Source organism: Carcharodon carcharias, chromosome 19, assembly GCF_017639515.1.
Source record: "Carcharodon carcharias isolate sCarCar2 chromosome 19, sCarCar2.pri, whole genome shotgun sequence".
Taxonomy (NCBI): Eukaryota; Metazoa; Chordata; class Chondrichthyes; order Lamniformes; family Lamnidae; genus Carcharodon; species Carcharodon carcharias.
Genome location: NC_054485.1, coordinates 18,887,209 through 18,903,775, shown reverse-complemented (window position 1 = coordinate 18,903,775; position 16,567 = coordinate 18,887,209). Strand labels below are relative to the sequence as shown.

The following is a 16,567-nucleotide window of genomic DNA, read 5'->3' as shown; positions in this document are numbered from 1 at the left end:
AGGAGGAACAGGAGCAGGAGGATGAAAAGGAGGGAGAGGGGAAAGAGGAGCTATGGGAGGGGAGGAGTGGGGTCAACGGAGTGAGGGAGAAGGAGGGGGGTCAACGGAGGGAGGTGGAGGAAGGGGGCCACGAAAAGGCAGGGGGAAGAAGACGGGTGTCAATGGAGCGAGGGAAGCAACGGAAGGAGGAGGAGGAGGAAGGAGGCTATGGAGCGAGGTGGGGGAGGAGGATGGGAGCCACGGAGTGAGGAAGTGGGCCACGGAGCGGTGTGAGGGGAGAAGGATGGGGGCCACGGTGCACGGGTGGGGAGGAAGGGGACCACGGAGCAAGGGGGAGGAAGGGGGCCACGGAGCAAGGGGGAGGAAGGGGGGCAACAGAGAAAGGGGGAGAAAGGGGGGGCAACGGAGAAAGGGGCGGCAAGGGGGCAACAGAGAAAGGGGGAGCAAGGGGGACAACAGAGAAAGGGGGATCAAGAGGGGCAATAGAGAAAGGGGGAGCAAGGGGGGCAACAGAGAAAGGGGGAGCAAGGGGGGGCAACAGAGAAAGGGGGAGCAAGGGGGGGCAACAGAGAAAGGGGGAGCAAGGGGGGCAACAGAGAAAGAGGGAGCAAGGGGGGCAACAGAGAAAGGGGGAGCAAGGGGGGCAACAGAGAAAGGGGGAGCAAGGGGGGCAACAGAGAAAGGGGGAGCAAGGAGGCAACACAGAAAGGAGGAGCAAGGGGGGCAACACAGAAGGGGGGAGCAAGGGGGGCAACACAGAAAGGGGGAGCAAGGGGGGCAACACAGAAAGGGGGAGCAAGGGGGGCAACACAGAAAGGGGGAGCAAGGGGGGCAACACAGAAAGGGGGCAACACAGAAAGGGGGAGCAAGGGGGCAACAGAGAAAGGGAGGAGCAAGGGGGGCAACAGAGAAAGGGGGAGCAAGGGGGGCAACAGGGAAAGGGGGAGCAAGGGGGGCAACACAGAAAGGGGGAGCAAGGGGGCAACAGAGAAAGGGGGAGCAAGGGGGGCAACAGAGAAAGGGGGAGCAAGGGGGGCAACAGAGAAAGGGGGAGCAAGGGGGGCAACAGAGAAAGGGGGAGCAAGGGGGGCAACAGAGAAAGGGGGAGCAAGGGGGGGCAACAGAGAAAGGGGGAGCAAGAGGCAACAGAGAAAGGGGGAGCAAGGGGCAACAGAGAAAGGGGGAGCAAGGGGCAACAGAGAAAGGGGGAGCAAGGGGGCAATACAGAAAGGGGGAGCAAGGGGGGCAACAGAGAAAGGGGGAGCAAGGCTGGCAACAGAGAAAGGGGGAGCAAGGGGGGCAACACAGAAAGGGGGAGCAAGGGGGGGGCGCAACACAGAGAGGGGGAGCAAGGGGGGCAACACAGAAAGGGGGAGCAAGGGGGGCAACACAGAAAGGGAGAGCAAGGGGGGCAACACAGAAAGGGAGAGCAAGGGGGGCAACACAGAAAGGGGGAGCAAGGGGGGCAACACAGAAAGGGGGAGCAAGGGGGCAACACAGAAAGGGAGAGCAAGGGGGGCAACACAGAAAGGGGGAGCAAGGGGGCAACACAGAAAGGGGGAGCAAGGGGGCAACACAGAAAGGGGGAGCAAGGGGGGGCAACACAGAAAGGGGGAGCAAGGGAGGCAACACAGAAAGGGGGAGCAAGGGAGGCAACACAGAAAGGGGAAGTAAGGGAGGCAACACAGAAAGGGGGAGCAAGGGGGGCAACACAGAAAGGGGGAGCAAGGGGGGCAACAGAGAAAGGGGGAGCAAGGGGGGCAACAGAGAAAGGGGGAGCAAGGGGGGCAACAGAGAAAGGGGGAGCAAGGGGGGCAACAGAGAAAGGGGGAGCAAGGGGGGCAACAGAGAAAGGGGGAGCAAGGGGGCAACACAGAAAGGGGGAACAAGGGGGGCAACACAGAAAGGGGGAGCAAGGGGGGGCAACACAGAAAGGGGGAGCAAGGGGGGCAACACAGAAAGGGGGAGCAAGGGAGGCAACACAGAAAGGGGGAGCAAGGGAGGCAACACAGAAAGGGGGAGCAAGGGAGGCAACACGGAAGGGGGGAGCAAGGGAGGCAACACGGAAAGGGGGAGCAAGGGAGGCAACACAGAAAGGGGGAGCAAGGGAGGCAACACAGAAAGGGGGAGCAAGGGAGGCAACACAGAAAGGGGGAGCAAGGGAGGCAACACAGAAAGGGGGAGCAAGGGAGGCAACACAGAAAGGGGGAGCAAGGGAGGCAACACGGAAAGGGGGAGCAAGGGAGGCAACACAGAAAGGGGGAGCAAGGGGGGCAACACAGAAAGGGGGAGCAAGGGGGCAACACAGACAGGGGGAGCAAGGGAGGCAACACAGAAAGGGGGAGCAAGGGGGCAACACAGAAAGGGGGAGCAAGTGGGCAACAGAGAAAGGGGGAGCAAGGGGGCAACAGAGAAAGGGGGAGCAAGGGGGGGCAACAGAGAAAGGGGGAGCAAGGGGGGCAACAGAGAAAGGGGGAGCAAGAAGGGCTGGGGGAGCAATGGAACCGACGGAGTGAGGGAGGCAACGCAACAAGGTGGAGGAAAGGAGCAAGGGGGGAGCAAAGGAGCCAGGGAGCAGTGAGGGGGACAGCAGAGCGAGGGGGGGCAGCGTAGCAAGGGGGGCGGCGGAGCAAGGGGGGGGGGCAGCGGAGCGAGGGGGGGCAGCGGAGCGAGGGGGGGCAGCGGAGCGAGGGGGGGCAGCGGAGCGAGGGGGGCAGCGGAGCGAGGGGGGGCAGCGGAGCGAGGGGGGGCAGCGGAGCGAGGGGGGGCAGCGGAGCGAGGGGGGGCAGCGGAGCGAGGGGGGGCAGCGGAGCGAGGGGGGGCAGCGGAGCGAGGGGGGGCAGCGGAGCGAGGGGGGGCAGCGGAGCGAGGGGGGGCAGCGGAGCGAGGGGGGGCAGCGGAGCGAGGGGGGGCAGCGGAGCGAGGGGGCCAGCGGAGCGAGGGGGCCAGCGGAGCGAGGGGGCCAGCGGAGCGAGGGGGCCAGCGGAGCGAGGGGGGGCAACGGACAAGGAGGGGCAACGGACAAGGAGGGGCAACGGACAAGGAGGGGCAACGGACAAGGAGGGGCAACGGACAAGGAGGGGCAACGGACAAGGAGGGGCAACGGACAAGGAGGGGCAACGGACAAGGAGGGGCAACGGACAAGGAGGGGCAACGGACAAGGAGGGGCAACGGACAAGGAGGGGCAACGGACAAGGAGGGGCAACGGACAAGGAGGGGCAACGGACAAGGAGGGGCAACGGACAAGGAGGGGCAACGGACAAGGAGGGGCAACGGACAAGGAGGGGCAACGGACAAGGAGGGGCAACGGACAAGGAGGGGCAACGGACAAGGAGGGGCAACGGACAAGGAGGGGCAACGGACAAGGAGGGGCAACGGACAAGGAGGGGCAACGGACAAGGAGGGGCAACGGACAAGGAGGGGCAACGGACAAGGAGGGGCAACGGACAAGGAGGGGCAACGGACAAGGAGGGGCAACGGACAAGGAGGGGCAACGGACAAGGAGGGGCAACGGACAAGGAGGGGCAACGGACAAGGAGGGGCAACGGACAAGGAGGGGCAACGGACAAGGAGGGGCAACGGACAAGGAGGGGCAACGGACAAGGAGGGGCAACGGACAAGGAGGGGCAACGGACAAGGAGGGGCAACGGACAAGGAGGGGCAACGGACAAGGAGGGGCAACGGACAAGGAGGGGCAACGGACAAGGAGGGGCAACGGACAAGGAGGGGCAACGGACAAGGAGGGGCAACGGACAAGGAGGGGCAACGGACAAGGAGGGGCAACGGACAAGGAGGGGCAACGGACAAGGAGGGGCAACGGACAAGGAGGGGCAACGGACAAGGAGGGGCAACGGACAAGGAGGGGCAACGGACAAGGAGGGGCAACGGACAAGGAGGGGCAACGGACAAGGAGGGGCAACGGACAAGGAGGGGCAACGGACAAGGAGGGGCAACGGACAAGGAGGGGCAACGGACAAGGAGGGGCAACGGACAAGGAGGGGCAACGGACAAGGAGGGGCAACGGACAAGGAGGGGCAACGGACAAGGAGGGGCAACGGACAAGGAGGGGCAACGGACAAGGAGGGGCAACGGACAAGGAGGGGCAACGGACAAGGAGGGGCAACGGACAAGGAGGGGCAACGGACAAGGAGGGGCAACGGACAAGGAGGGGCAACGGACAAGGAGGGGCAACGGACAAGGAGGGGCAACGGACAAGGAGGGGCAACGGACAAGGAGGGGCAACGGACAAGGAGGGGCAACGGACAAGGAGGGGCAACGGACAAGGAGGGGCAACGGACAAGGAGGGGCAACGGACAAGGAGGGGCAACGGACAAGGAGGGGCAACGGACAAGGAGGGGCAACGGACAAGGAGGGGCAACGGACAAGGAGGGGCAACGGACAAGGAGGGGCAACGGACAAGGAGGGAGCAAGGGGGCAACAGCAAAAGGGGAGAAATGGGGGTAACAGAGAAAGGGGAGCAAAGGGGCAACAGTGAAAGGGGAGCAAAGGGGCAACAGAGAAAGGGGGAGCAAGGGGGGCAACAGAGAAAGGGGGAGCAAGGGGGGCAGGGGAGCAACGGAACCAGGGGGAGCGAGGGGGGCAACGGAACAAGATGGAGCAACAGAGCAAGGGGGGGGGTAAAGGAGCCAGGGAGCAGCGAGGGGGACAGCGGAGCAAGGGGGGAGTGACGGGGTGGGGGGGGCAGCGGAGCGAGGGGGAGCAGCAGAGCGAGGGGGAGCAGCAGAGCGAGGGGTGGCAGCGGAGCGAGGGGTGGCAGCAGAGCGAGGGGTGGCAGCAGAGCGAGGGGTGGCAGCAGAGCGAGGGGTGGCAGCAGAGCGAGGGGTGGCAGCAGAGCGAGGGGTGGCAGCAGAGCGAGGGGTGGCAGCAGAGCGAGGGGTGGCAGCAGAGCGAGGGGTGGCAGCAGAGCGAGGGGTGGCAGCAGAGCGAGGGGTGGCAGCAGAGCGAGGGGTGGCAGCAGAGCGAGGGGTGGCAGCAGAGCGAGGGGTGGCAGCAGAGCGAGGGGTGGCAGCAGAGCGAGGGGTGGCAGCAGAGCGAGGGGTGGCAGCAGAGCGAGGGGTGGCAGCAGAGCGAGGGGTGGCAGCAGAGCGAGGGGTGGCAGCAGAGCGAGGGGTGGCAGCAGAGCGAGGGGTGGCAGCAGAGCGAGGGGTGGCAGCAGAGCGAGGGGTGGCAGCAGAGCGAGGGGTGGCAGCAGAGCGAGGGGTGGCAGCAGAGCGAGGGGTGGCAGCAGAGCGAGGGGTGGCAGCAGAGCGAGGGGTGGCAGCAGAGCGGGGGGGAACGAGGGGGCGGCGGATCGAGGAAGGAGCGGGGGGGCAAAGGAGCGAGGGAGGAGAGGGTGGCAAAGGATCGAGGGACGGCCACGGAGCGGAGTGGGGCAGCGGAGGGGGAGTGAGGTGGGCAACAGAGTGAGGGAGAGCAATGGGGTGAACAAGGCGGGGGCGACAGAGCGGAGGGGAGCAACAAGCGGGGAGCGACGGGGCCGAGGGGGGGGCCGACTGGACCGAGGGAGTGGAGACGGGGCCGGGGGGGGGGGGCCGAGGGGGGCCGAGGGAGAGCGAGGGGCGCGACGGAGCGAAGGAGAGCGAGGGAAAGCGAGGGGGGGCGACGGAGCGAGGGGGAGCGAGGGGGGGCGACGGAGCGAGGGGGAGCGAGGGGGGGGGCGACGGAGCGAGGGGGAGCGAGGGGGGGGGCGACGGAGCGAGGGGGGGGCGACGGAGCGAGGGGGAGCGAGGGGGGGGGCGACGGAGCGAGGGGGAGCGAGGGGGGGGCGACGGAGCGAGGGGGGGCGACGGAGCGAGGGGGGGCGACGGAGCGAGGGGGGGCGACGGAGCGAGGGGGGGGCGACGGAGCGAGGGGGGGCGACGGAGCGAGGGGGGGGCGACGGAGCGAGGGGGGGCGACGGAGCGAGGGGGGGCGACGGAGCGAGGGGGGGCGACGGAGCGAGGGGGGGGCGACGGAGCGAGGGGGGGGCGACGGAGCGAGGGGGGGCGACGGAGCGAGGGGGGGCGACGGAGCGAGGGGGGGCGACGGAGCGAGGGGGGGACGGAGCGAGGGGGGGACGGAGCGAGGGGGGCGACGGAGCGAGGGGGGCGACGGAGCGAGGGGGGCGACGGAGCGAGGGGGGCGACGGAGCGAGGGGGCGACGGAGCGAGGGGGGCGACGGAGCGAGGGGGGCGACGGAGCGAGGGGGGCGACGGAGCGAGGGGGGCGACGGAGCGAGGGGGGCGAGGGAGAGCGAGGGGGGCGAGGGAGAGCGAGGGGGGCGAGGGAGAGCGAGGGGGGCGAGGGAGAGCGAGGGGGGCGAGGGGGGCGAGGGACGGCGAGGGGGGCGAGGGACAGCGAGGGGGGCGAGGGACAGCGAGGGGGGCGAGGGACAGCGAGGGGGGCGAGGGACAGCGAGGGGGGCGAGGGACAGCGAGGGGGGCGAGGGACAGCGAGGGGGGCGAGGGACAGCGAGGGGGGCGAGGGACAGCGAGGGGGGCGAGGGACAGCGAGGGGGGCGAGGGACAGCGAGGGGGGCGAGGGACAGCGAGGGGGGCGAGGGACAGCGAGGGGGGCGAGGGACAGCGAGGGGGGCGAGGGACAGCGAGGGGGGCGAGGGACAGCGAGGGGGGCGAGGGACAGCGAGGGGGGCGAGGGACAGCGAGGGGGGCGAGGGACAGCGAGGGGGGCGAGGGACAGCGAGGGGGGCGAGGGACAGCGAGGGGGGCGAGGGACAGCGAGGGGGGCGAGGGACAGCGAGGGGGGCGAGGGACAGCGAGGGGGGCGAGGGACAGCGAGGGGGGCGAGGGACAGCGAGGGGGGCGAGGGACAGCGAGGGGGGCGAGGGACAGCGAGGGGGGCGAGGGACAGCGAGGGGGGCGAGGGACAGCGAGGGGGGCGAGGGACAGCGAGGGGGGCGAGGGACAGCGAGGGGGGCGAGGGACAGCGAGGGGGGCGAGGGACAGCGAGGGGGGCGAGGGACAGCGAGGGGGGCGAGGGACAGCGAATGGGGCGAGGGACAGCGAGGGGGGCGAGGGACAGCGAGGGGGGCGAGGGACAGCGAGGGGGGCGAGGGACAGCGAGGGGGGCGAGGGACAGCGAGGGGGGCGAGGGACAGCGAGGGGGGCGAGGGACAGCGAGGGGGGCGAGGGACAGCGAGGGGGGCGAGGGACAGCGAGGGGGGCGAGGGACAGCGAGGGGGGCGAGGGACAGCGAGGGGGGCGAGGGACAGCGAGGGGGGCGAGGGACAGCGAGGGGGGCGAGGGACAGCGAGGGGGGCGAGGGACAGCGAGGGGGGCGAGGGACAGCGAGGGGGGCGAGGGACAGCGAGGGGGGCGAGGGACAGCGAGGGGGGCGAGGGACAGCGAGGGGGGCGAGGGACAGCGAGGGGGGCGAGGGACAGCGAGGGGGGCGAGGGACAGCGAGGGGGGCGAGGGACAGCGAGGGGGGCGACGGAGCGAGGGACAGCGAGGGGGGCGACGGAGCGAGGGACAGCGAGGGGGGCGACGGAGCGAGGGACAGCGAGGGGGGCGAGGGACAGCGAGGGGGGCGACGGAGCGAGGGACAGCGAGGGGGGCGACGGAGCGAGGGACAGCGAGGGGGGCGACGGAGCGAGGGACAGCGAGGGGGGGCGACGGAGCGAGGGACAGCGAGGGGGGCGACGGAGCGAGGGACAGCGAGGGGGGCGACGGAGCGAGGGACAGCGAGGGGGGCGACGGAGCGAGGGACAGCGAGGGGGGCGACGGAGCGAGGGACAGCGAGGGGGGCGACGGAGCGAGGGACAGCGAGGGGGGCGACGGAGCGAGGGACAGCGAGGGGGGCGACGGAGCGAGGGACAGCGAGGGGGGCGACGGAGCGAGGGACAGCGAGGGGGGCGACGGAGCGAGGGACAGCGAGGGGGGCGACGGAGCGAGGGACAGCGAGGGGGGCGACGGAGCGAGGGACAGCGAGGGGGGCGACGGAGCGAGGGACAGCGAGGGGGGCGACGGAGCGAGGGACAGCGAGGGGGGCGACGGAGCGAGGGACAGCGAGGGGGGCGACGGAGCGAGGGACAGCGAGGGGGGCGACGGAGCGAGGGACAGCGAGGGGGGCGACGGAGCGAGGGACAGCGAGGGGGGCGACGGAGCGAGGGACAGCGAGGGGGGCGACGGAGCGAGGGACAGCGAGGGGGGCGACGGAGCGAGGGACAGCGAGGGGGGCGACGGAGCGAGGGACAGCGAGGGGGGCGACGGAGCGAGGGACAGCGAGGGGGGCGACGGAGCGAGGGACAGCGAGGGGGGCGACGGAGCGAGGGACAGCGAGGGGGGCGACGGAGCGAGGGACAGCGAGGGGGGCGACGGAGCGAGGGACAGCGAGGGGGGCGACGGAGCGAGGGACAGCGAGGGGGGCGACGGAGCGAGGGACAGCGAGGGGGGCGACGGAGCGAGGGACAGCGAGGGGGGCGACGGAGCGAGGGACAGCGAGGGGGGCGACGGAGCGAGGGACAGCGAGGGGGGCGACGGAGCGAGGGACAGCGAGGGGGGCGACGGAGCGAGGGACAGCGAGGGGGGCGACGGAGCGAGGGACAGCGAGGGGGGCGACGGAGCGAGGGACAGCGAGGGGGGCGACGGAGCGAGGGACAGCGAGGGGGGCGACGGAGCGAGGGACAGCGAGGGGGGGCGACGGAGCGAGGGACAGCGAGGGGGGCGACGGAGCGAGGGACAGCGAGGGGGGCGACGGAGCGAGGGACAGCGAGGGGGGCGACGGAGCGAGGGACAGCGAGGGGGGCGACGGAGCGAGGGACAGCGAGGGGGGCGACGGAGCGAGGGACAGCGAGGGGGGCGACGGAGCGAGGGACAGCGAGGGGGGCGACGGAGCGAGGGACAGCGAGGGGGGCGACGGAGCGAGGGACAGCGAGGGGGGCGACGGAGCGAGGGACAGCGAGGGGGGCGACGGAGCGAGGGACAGCGAGGGGGGCGACGGAGCGAGGGACAGCGAGGGGGGCGACGGAGCGAGGGACAGCGAGGGGGGCGACGGAGCGAGGGACAGCGAGGGGGGCGACGGAGCGAGGGACAGCGAGGGGGGCGACGGAGCGAGGGACAGCGAGGGGGGCGACGGAGCGAGGGACAGCGAGGGGGGCGACGGAGCGAGGGACAGCGAGGGGGGCGACGGAGCGAGGGACAGCGAGGGGGGCGACGGAGCGAGGGACAGCGAGGGGGGCGACGGAGCGAGGGACAGCGAGGGGGGCGACGGAGCGAGGGACAGCGAGGGGGGCGACGGAGCGAGGGACAGCGAGGGGGGCGACGGAGCGAGGGACAGCGAGGGGGGCGACGGAGCGAGGGACAGCGAGGGGGGCGACGGAGCGAGGGACAGCGAGGGGGGCGACGGAGCGAGGGACAGCGAGGGGGGCGACGGAGCGAGGGACAGCGAGGGGGGCGACGGAGCGAGGGACAGCGAGGGGGGCGACGGAGCGAGGGACAGCGAGGGGGGCGACGGAGCGAGGGACAGCGAGGGGGGCGACGGAGCGAGGGACAGCGAGGGGGGCGACGGAGCGAGGGACAGCGAGGGGGGCGACGGAGCGAGGGACAGCGAGGGGGGCGACGGAGCGAGGGACAGCGAGGGGGGCGACGGAGCGAGGGACAGCGAGGGGGGCGACGGAGCGAGGGACAGCGAGGGGGGCGACGGAGCGAGGGACAGCGAGGGGGGCGACGGAGCGAGGGACAGCGAGGGGGGCGACGGAGCGAGGGACAGCGAGGGGGGCGACGGAGCGAGGGACAGCGAGGGGGGCGACGGAGCGAGGGACAGCGAGGGGGGCGACGGAGCGAGGGACAGCGAGGGGGGCGACGGAGCGAGGGACAGCGAGGGGGGCGACGGAGCGAGGGACAGCGAGGGGGGCGACGGAGCGAGGGACAGCGAGGGGGGCGACGGAGCGAGGGACAGCGAGGGGGGCGACGGAGCGAGGGACAGCGAGGGGGGCGACGGAGCGAGGGACAGCGAGGGGGGCGACGGAGCGAGGGACAGCGAGGGGGGCGACGGAGCGAGGGACAGCGAGGGGGGCGACGGAGCGAGGGACAGCGAGGGGGGCGACGGAGCGAGGGACAGCGAGGGGGGCGACGGAGCGAGGGACAGCGAGGGGGGCGACGGAGCGAGGGACAGCGAGGGGGGCGACGGAGCGAGGGACAGCGAGGGGGGCGACGGAGCGAGGGACAGCGAGGGGGGCGACGGAGCGAGGGACAGCGAGGGGGGCGACGGAGCGAGGGACAGCGAGGGGGGCGACGGAGCGAGGGACAGCGAGGGGGGCGACGGAGCGAGGGACAGCGAGGGGGGCGACGGAGCGAGGGACAGCGAGGGGGGCGACGGAGCGAGGGACAGCGAGGGGGGCGACGGAGCGAGGGACAGCGAGGGGGGCGACGGAGCGAGGGACAGCGAGGGGGGCGACGGAGCGAGGGACAGCGAGGGGGGCGACGGAGCGAGGGACAGCGAGGGGGGCGACGGAGCGAGGGACAGCGAGGGGGGCGACGGAGCGAGGGACAGCGAGGGGGGCGACGGAGCGAGGGACAGCGAGGGGGGCGACGGAGCGAGGGACAGCGAGGGGGGCGACGGAGCGAGGGACAGCGAGGGGGGCGACGGAGCGAGGGACAGCGAGGGGGGCGACGGAGCGAGGGACAGCGAGGGGGGCGACGGAGCGAGGGACAGCGAGGGGGGCGACGGAGCGAGGGACAGCAAGAGATAGCGAGGAGGGCAATGGGGCGCTGGGGCTAACGGGGGGGAAGGGGCGAGACGGGGGGGGGTGAATGGGGCGAGAAGGGGGGGAGGGGAGGGGCGAGGCGGGGGGAGGGGAGGGGCGAGGCGGGGGGAGGGGAGGGGCGAGGCGGGGGGAGGGGTGGGGCGAGGCGGGGGGGAGGGGTGGGGCGAGGCGGGGGAGGGAGGGGAGGGGCGAGGCGGGGGAGGGAGGGGAGGGGCGAGACGGGGGGAGGGAGGGGAGGGGCGAGACGGGGGGAGGGAGGGGAGGGGCGAGACGGGGGGAGGGAGGGGAGGGGCGAGACGGGGGGAGGGAGGGGAGGGGCGAGACGGGGGGAGGGAGGGGAGGGGCGAGACGGGGGGAGGGAGGGGAGGGGCGAGACGGGGGGAGGGAGGGGAGGGGCGAGACGGGGGGAGGGAGGGGAGGGGCGAGACGGGGGGAGGGAGGGGAGGGGCGAGACGGGGGGAGGGAGGGGAGGGGCGAGACGGGGGGAGGGAGGGGAGGGGCGAGACGGGGGGAGGGAGGGGAGGGGCGAGACGGGGGGAGGGAGGGGAGGGGCGAGACGGGGGGAGGGAGGGGAGGGGCGAGACGGGGGGAGGGAGGGGAGGGGCGAGACGGGGGGAGGGAGGGGAGGGGCGAGACGGGGGGAGGGAGGGGAGGGGCGAGACGGGGGGAGGGAGGGGAGGGGCGAGACGGGGGGAGGGAGGGGAGGGGCGAGACGGGGGGAGGGAGGGGAGGGGCGAGACGGGGGGAGGGAGGGGAGGGGCGAGACGGGGGGAGGGAGGGGAGGGGCGAGACGGGGGGAGGGAGGGGAGGGGCGAGACGGGGGGAGGGAGGGGAGGGGCGAGACGGGGGGAGGGAGGGGAGGGGCGAGACGGGGGGAGGGAGGGGAGGGGCGAGACGGGGGGAGGGAGGGGAGGGGCGAGACGGGGGGAGGGAGGGGAGGGGCGAGACGGGGGGAGGGAGGGGAGGGGCGAGACGGGGGGAGGGAGGGGAGGGGCGAGACGGGGGGAGGGAGGGGAGGGGCGAGACGGGGGGAGGGAGGGGAGGGGCGAGACGGGGGGAGGGAGGGGAGGGGCGAGACGGGGGGAGGGAGGGGAGGGGCGAGACGGGGGGAGGGAGGGGAGGGGCGAGACGGGGGGAGGGAGGGGAGGGGCGAGACGGGGGGAGGGAGGGGAGGGGCGAGACGGGGGGAGGGAGGGGAGGGGCGAGACGGGGGGAGGGAGGGGAGGGGCGAGACGGGGGGAGGGAGGGGAGGGGCGAGACGGGGGGAGGGAGGGGAGGGGCGAGACGGGGGGAGGGAGGGGAGGGGCGAGACGGGGGGAGGGAGGGGAGGGGCGAGACGGGGGGAGGGAGGGGAGGGGCGAGACGGGGGGAGGGAGGGGAGGGGCGAGACGGGGGGAGGGAGGGGAGGGGCGAGACGGGGGGAGGGAGGGGAGGGGCGAGACGGGGGGAGGGAGGGGAGGGGCGAGACGGGGGGAGGGAGGGGAGGGGCGAGACGGGGGGAGGAGGGGAGGGGCGAGACGGGGGGAGGGAGGGGAGGGGCGAGACGGGGGGAGGGAGGGGAGGGGCGAGACGGGGGGAGGGAGGGGAGGGGCGAGACGGGGGGAGGGAGGGGAGGGGCGAGACGGGGGGAGGGAGGGGAGGGGCGAGACGGGGGGAGGGAGGGGAGGGGCGAGACGGGGGGAGGGAGGGGAGGGGCGAGACGGGGGGAGGGAGGGGAGGGGCGAGACGGGGGGAGGGAGGGGAGGGGCGAGACGGGGGGAGGGAGGGGAGGGGCGAGACGGGGGGAGGCGAGGGGAGGGGCGAGACGGGGGGAGGGAGGGGAGGGGCGAGACGGGGGGAGGGAGGGGAGGGGCGAGACGGGGGGAGGGAGGGGAGGGGCGAGACGGGGGGAGGGAGGGGAGGGGCGAGACGGGGGGAGGAGGGGGGGGCGAGACGGGGGGGGAGGGGGCGAGACGGGGGGAGGGGCGAGACGGGGGGGAGGGGCGAGACGGGGGGGAGGGGCGAGACGGGGGGAGGGGCGAGACGGGGGGAGGGGCGAGACGGGGGGAGGGGCGAGACGGGGGGAGGGGCGAGACGGGGGGAGGGGCGAGACGGGGGGAGGGGCGAGACGGGGGGAGGGGCGAGACGGGGGGAGGGGCGAGACGGGGGGAGGGGCGAGACGGGGGGAGGGGCGAGACGGGGGGAGGGGCGAGACGGGGGGAGGGGCGAGACGGGGGGAGGGGCGAGACGGGGGGAGGGGCGAGACGGGGGGAGGGGCGAGACGGGGGGAGGGGCGAGACGGGGGGAGGGGCGAGACGGGGGGAGGGGCGAGACGGGGGGAGGGGCGAGACGGGGGGAGGGGCGAGACGGGGGGAGGGGCGAGACGGGGGGAGGGGCGAGACGGGGGGAGGGGCGAGACGGGGGGAGGGGCGAGACGGGGGGAGGGGCGAGACGGGGGGAGGGGCGAGACGGGGGGAGGGGCGAGACGGGGGGAGGGGCGAGACGGGGGGGAGGGGCGAGACGGGGGGGAGGGGCGAGACGGGGGGGAGGGGCGAGACGGGGGGGAGGGGCGAGACGGGGGGGAGGGGCGAGACGGGGGGGAGGGGCGAGACAGGGGGGAGGGGCGAGACAGGGGGGAGGGGCGAGACGGGGGAGGGGCGAGACGGGGGAGGGGCGAGACGGGGGAGGGGCGAGACGGGGGAGGGGCGAGACGGGGGAGGGGGCGAGACGGGGGGAGGGGGCGAGACGGGGGGGGGGCAAGACGGGGGGGAGGGGCGAGACAGGGGGGGGAGGGGCGAGTCAAGAGTCATGCACCGGAGGGGGGGCAACCTAGCGACGGGAGCAACAGAGGCAATGGAGCAAGACAGGGGGTGAGGGGAGGGGCATGGGAGAGGTGGGGAGGGTCGAGGGAGAGGAAAGGGGCTACTGGGGGCAGAAGGGAGGAGGAGCATGTTAGTGGGGCCGGGATTGGGGGAGGAGTTGGGGTTATAGGGGGTTCAGGAGGGGGATGGGGGTAGGTGTGAGGGGGCAGTGGCTAGGGTAAATGGGGCAGGGGAAGGGTATAGGGGGGCAGCGGGGATGGGGAAATGGAGGGGGGGGAAGGGGAGCGGGGGAAGGGGGCTGGGGTTAGGCGGATGGGTGGCTGGGGGTAGGTAATGGGGGTGGGGGGATGGGGGGGATGGGGGGGCAGTGGGCAGGGGGAAGGAGTAGGGGTAAGTGCTAGGGGGATGAGGAGATGTGGGGGTGGTGGGGTGGAAGGGGGTTCCTCGGGGTCGGGCCTCACTTTACATAATTTATACCTAGAGTTGCTGCTCCGCTCGCACAAAGCCGGCCATTTTAGAGCTGATTCTTTGTACTGAGAGAGAAGCACAAACACGGCCGGGTCTCCCCCCTCCGCGCCACACATATAAATACACAAGACCAAACATTAACTAACACTGCCACTCTCCGTCCCTGGTTACTCTAGTTTACTACTAGTTAGCATTTTTACCTGAGTCCTGGGCAACGGCTGCCCGCTGCTGCCAGGGCTGATGGGCGGATGGTGGCTCCTTTGTTGCGCTGCTGCCCAGCCCGGGCTGGGGTACTGTGCTCCCAGCTCGCCTCCCTTGGCCAGCTCCTGGCTGCTATTGTAGTCCTGGTGGGCCTGGTTATAGTTAGTGAAGGCCCGGGCCCCGCTCGGGGAGGTGAGCAGCTGGTTCAGGGTTGGGGTGCTGGAGGCCGTCTGGGGCTGTTGATGCTGCTGGAGACCAGGGCCCGGCGTCGACTGCTGCGGCTGCCCACCGAAGCGCTGGAAAGTAGCGACCATACCCGAGGCCGAGGCTTTAGGCCCAACCGCCCCGGCCCGCGGCGAGTTGAGGCCGTAGCCTTGGTTGATGTAGCCGCTGCGGGCCGCCGGATAAGCCGTGGTGTAGTTGTTGTAGTGGCCGGCGAAGGCCTCGTGAGAGTTGGGCTGGAAGGAGTCGAGGCCGCCGGGTTGTAGCGCTGCCCCCATGCCGGGGCTTTGTTGTCCGCCATGTTGGTGGAACGGGCCCCGGTAATGGTTATAACCGTAGCCGGTAGGCGGCACGGCGCCAGGGCCGGGGCTGGGCCCCGGGTTCGCGTTGGCCATGGGCCCGGCGCCGCCTCCGCCGCTGTTGTTGGAATGATCGAATCTCTGGTCACTGCTCAGGAGGGCCAGGCTAGCCGCGGTGGCCCGGCCGGTTTCTGGCTCCCCGGACCCCGCTCCGCCGTTACTCTGCTCCGAGGAGGAGGCCCCGTCCGGCTCGCCGTGCGGCTGATGGCCGCTGTCCTCGTCGCTGTGTTCCGCCGGCCCCGCGCTCAGCCGGTGGTTGCTGAAGGTCTCCCTGGCAGCGGCACCGGGCTCCGAACCGTTGCCCGGCAAATGATGCTCCTGCTCGGCGGTGGGACCAGGCCCAGTCCCCGGCTTCAGCGCCGCCAGCTCGCCCGCCTTGGCCTGGCTCATATCGGTGTCTCTGAGGGCGCTGACCGGAGCGGCCATCGCTGCCCGCCGCCCCGCGCGATCCCCCCCCGCCTCGCTCGCTTTCGGTGGGTCGCTCCCTTCCGTGCCCGGCTCGGCTCGGCTCGGCTCGGCCCGGCCCGGCGGCCCCGAAACCCGCTCCCACTCTCGGCCGCTAGGCTTGCTCGCTGTCCCCACCCGGCCGCTCCGCTCGCTGACTCTCGGCTCCCTGGCTTGCTTTGGGCGGTGGCGCTCAGACGGCCGCACTGCCGGTGCCGTTGTCGGTGGCGCTGCCGCTCCGCATGGCTGGGTGTGGGTGAGCACGGCAGCCCGAGCCCGTCTAACGGAGCCTCGGGCCCAGCGCAACACGCGGTCTGACAGAACTACTAGCCATGTTGTGTGGGGGGCGGCGGCAAAACCCGGAGCGGAGCGGGAGGGGGAGGGGAGCGGAGCCCGGCCTGGGGGGAGGGGCCAGGATGGGGTTTCATCTCCCTTCAATCAGACGGGGTGGGTGGGGGGGGGGGGGTTCTCTACCCCAACACCCAGACCCACTCCCCTGACATTGAGCTCCAACACTGAGCCCCACTCCACCAATAGACCGCCTCCAGGACCGAACCCTTCTCCAACACTGAAATCCCAACACCAAGCCCCACTCTACCAGTACTGACCACCCCCCTCCCACACCAAGCCCTTCTCACCCAACACTGATAACCCAATACTGAGTCCCATTCTACCAGCACCGAACCCCCCCCCTTCCTCAATGCCAAATCCGACTATCCTCCACTGAGAACCACTCCTCTCGCCCAACATAGAACCCCACTATCCTCTCCCACACTGAGCCCTAAAACCTACCACCCCAGTCCCCTTCCCCTGAAACCAAGATCTCCTCCAACACCGAGACCAACTCTCCCCTCCCCAACACCCAACGTGGAGCTCCACTCCTCCTCACTCTGAGAACCCCTCACCTAACAAAGAGCCCCACTACCCTGACACTGAGATTTCCTCTCTCGATGTGGAGCCTCACTTCCTCCTCCTGACAGCAAGAACCATCTCCCCAACATGGATCCTACTCTCCCATTCCACAGACACCAAGACCCACACAGAGCCCTGCTCTCCCATTCCACAGACACCAAGACCCATGCAGAGACCCACTCTACCCCTCCCTAACACTGAAAACCCCTTCCTTCCCCAAGATAGAGCCCCTCTCCCTCTCCCCCGATGCCAAGACCCCTTCCCAACATTAATCCCTGCTCTCCCAAAAGCAGGCCTTGTTCTTCCCTGCCCTGACACTGAGCCCTGCTCTCCCCTCCCCCAACTCTGAACCCCATTCACCCCAAACCCTCTCCACAAAATCATGCCCTCCCTTCCCCAAATGTTGAGTCTCACTCCTGCGCTCCAACAGTGAG

General features: G+C 72.2%; 1 protein-coding gene across 3 annotated transcripts in view; it reads right to left on the bottom strand.

Moving 5' to 3' along the window:
* Positions 1 to 15,546, bottom strand: part of LOC121291485 (AT-rich interactive domain-containing protein 1A-like) — a 138,051-nt gene extending 122,505 nt beyond the window's left edge. For all 3 annotated transcript variants that reach the window (XM_041212726.1, XM_041212727.1, XM_041212728.1), the window contains exon 1: positions 14,196 to 15,546. In XM_041212726.1, coding sequence (XP_041068660.1) covers positions 14,196 to 15,203 — 1,008 coding nt within the window. In that variant the 5' untranslated portion in view covers positions 15,204 to 15,546. The remainder of the gene's footprint in view (positions 1 to 14,195) is intronic.
* Positions 15,547 to 16,567: the final 1,021 nt, after the last annotated feature.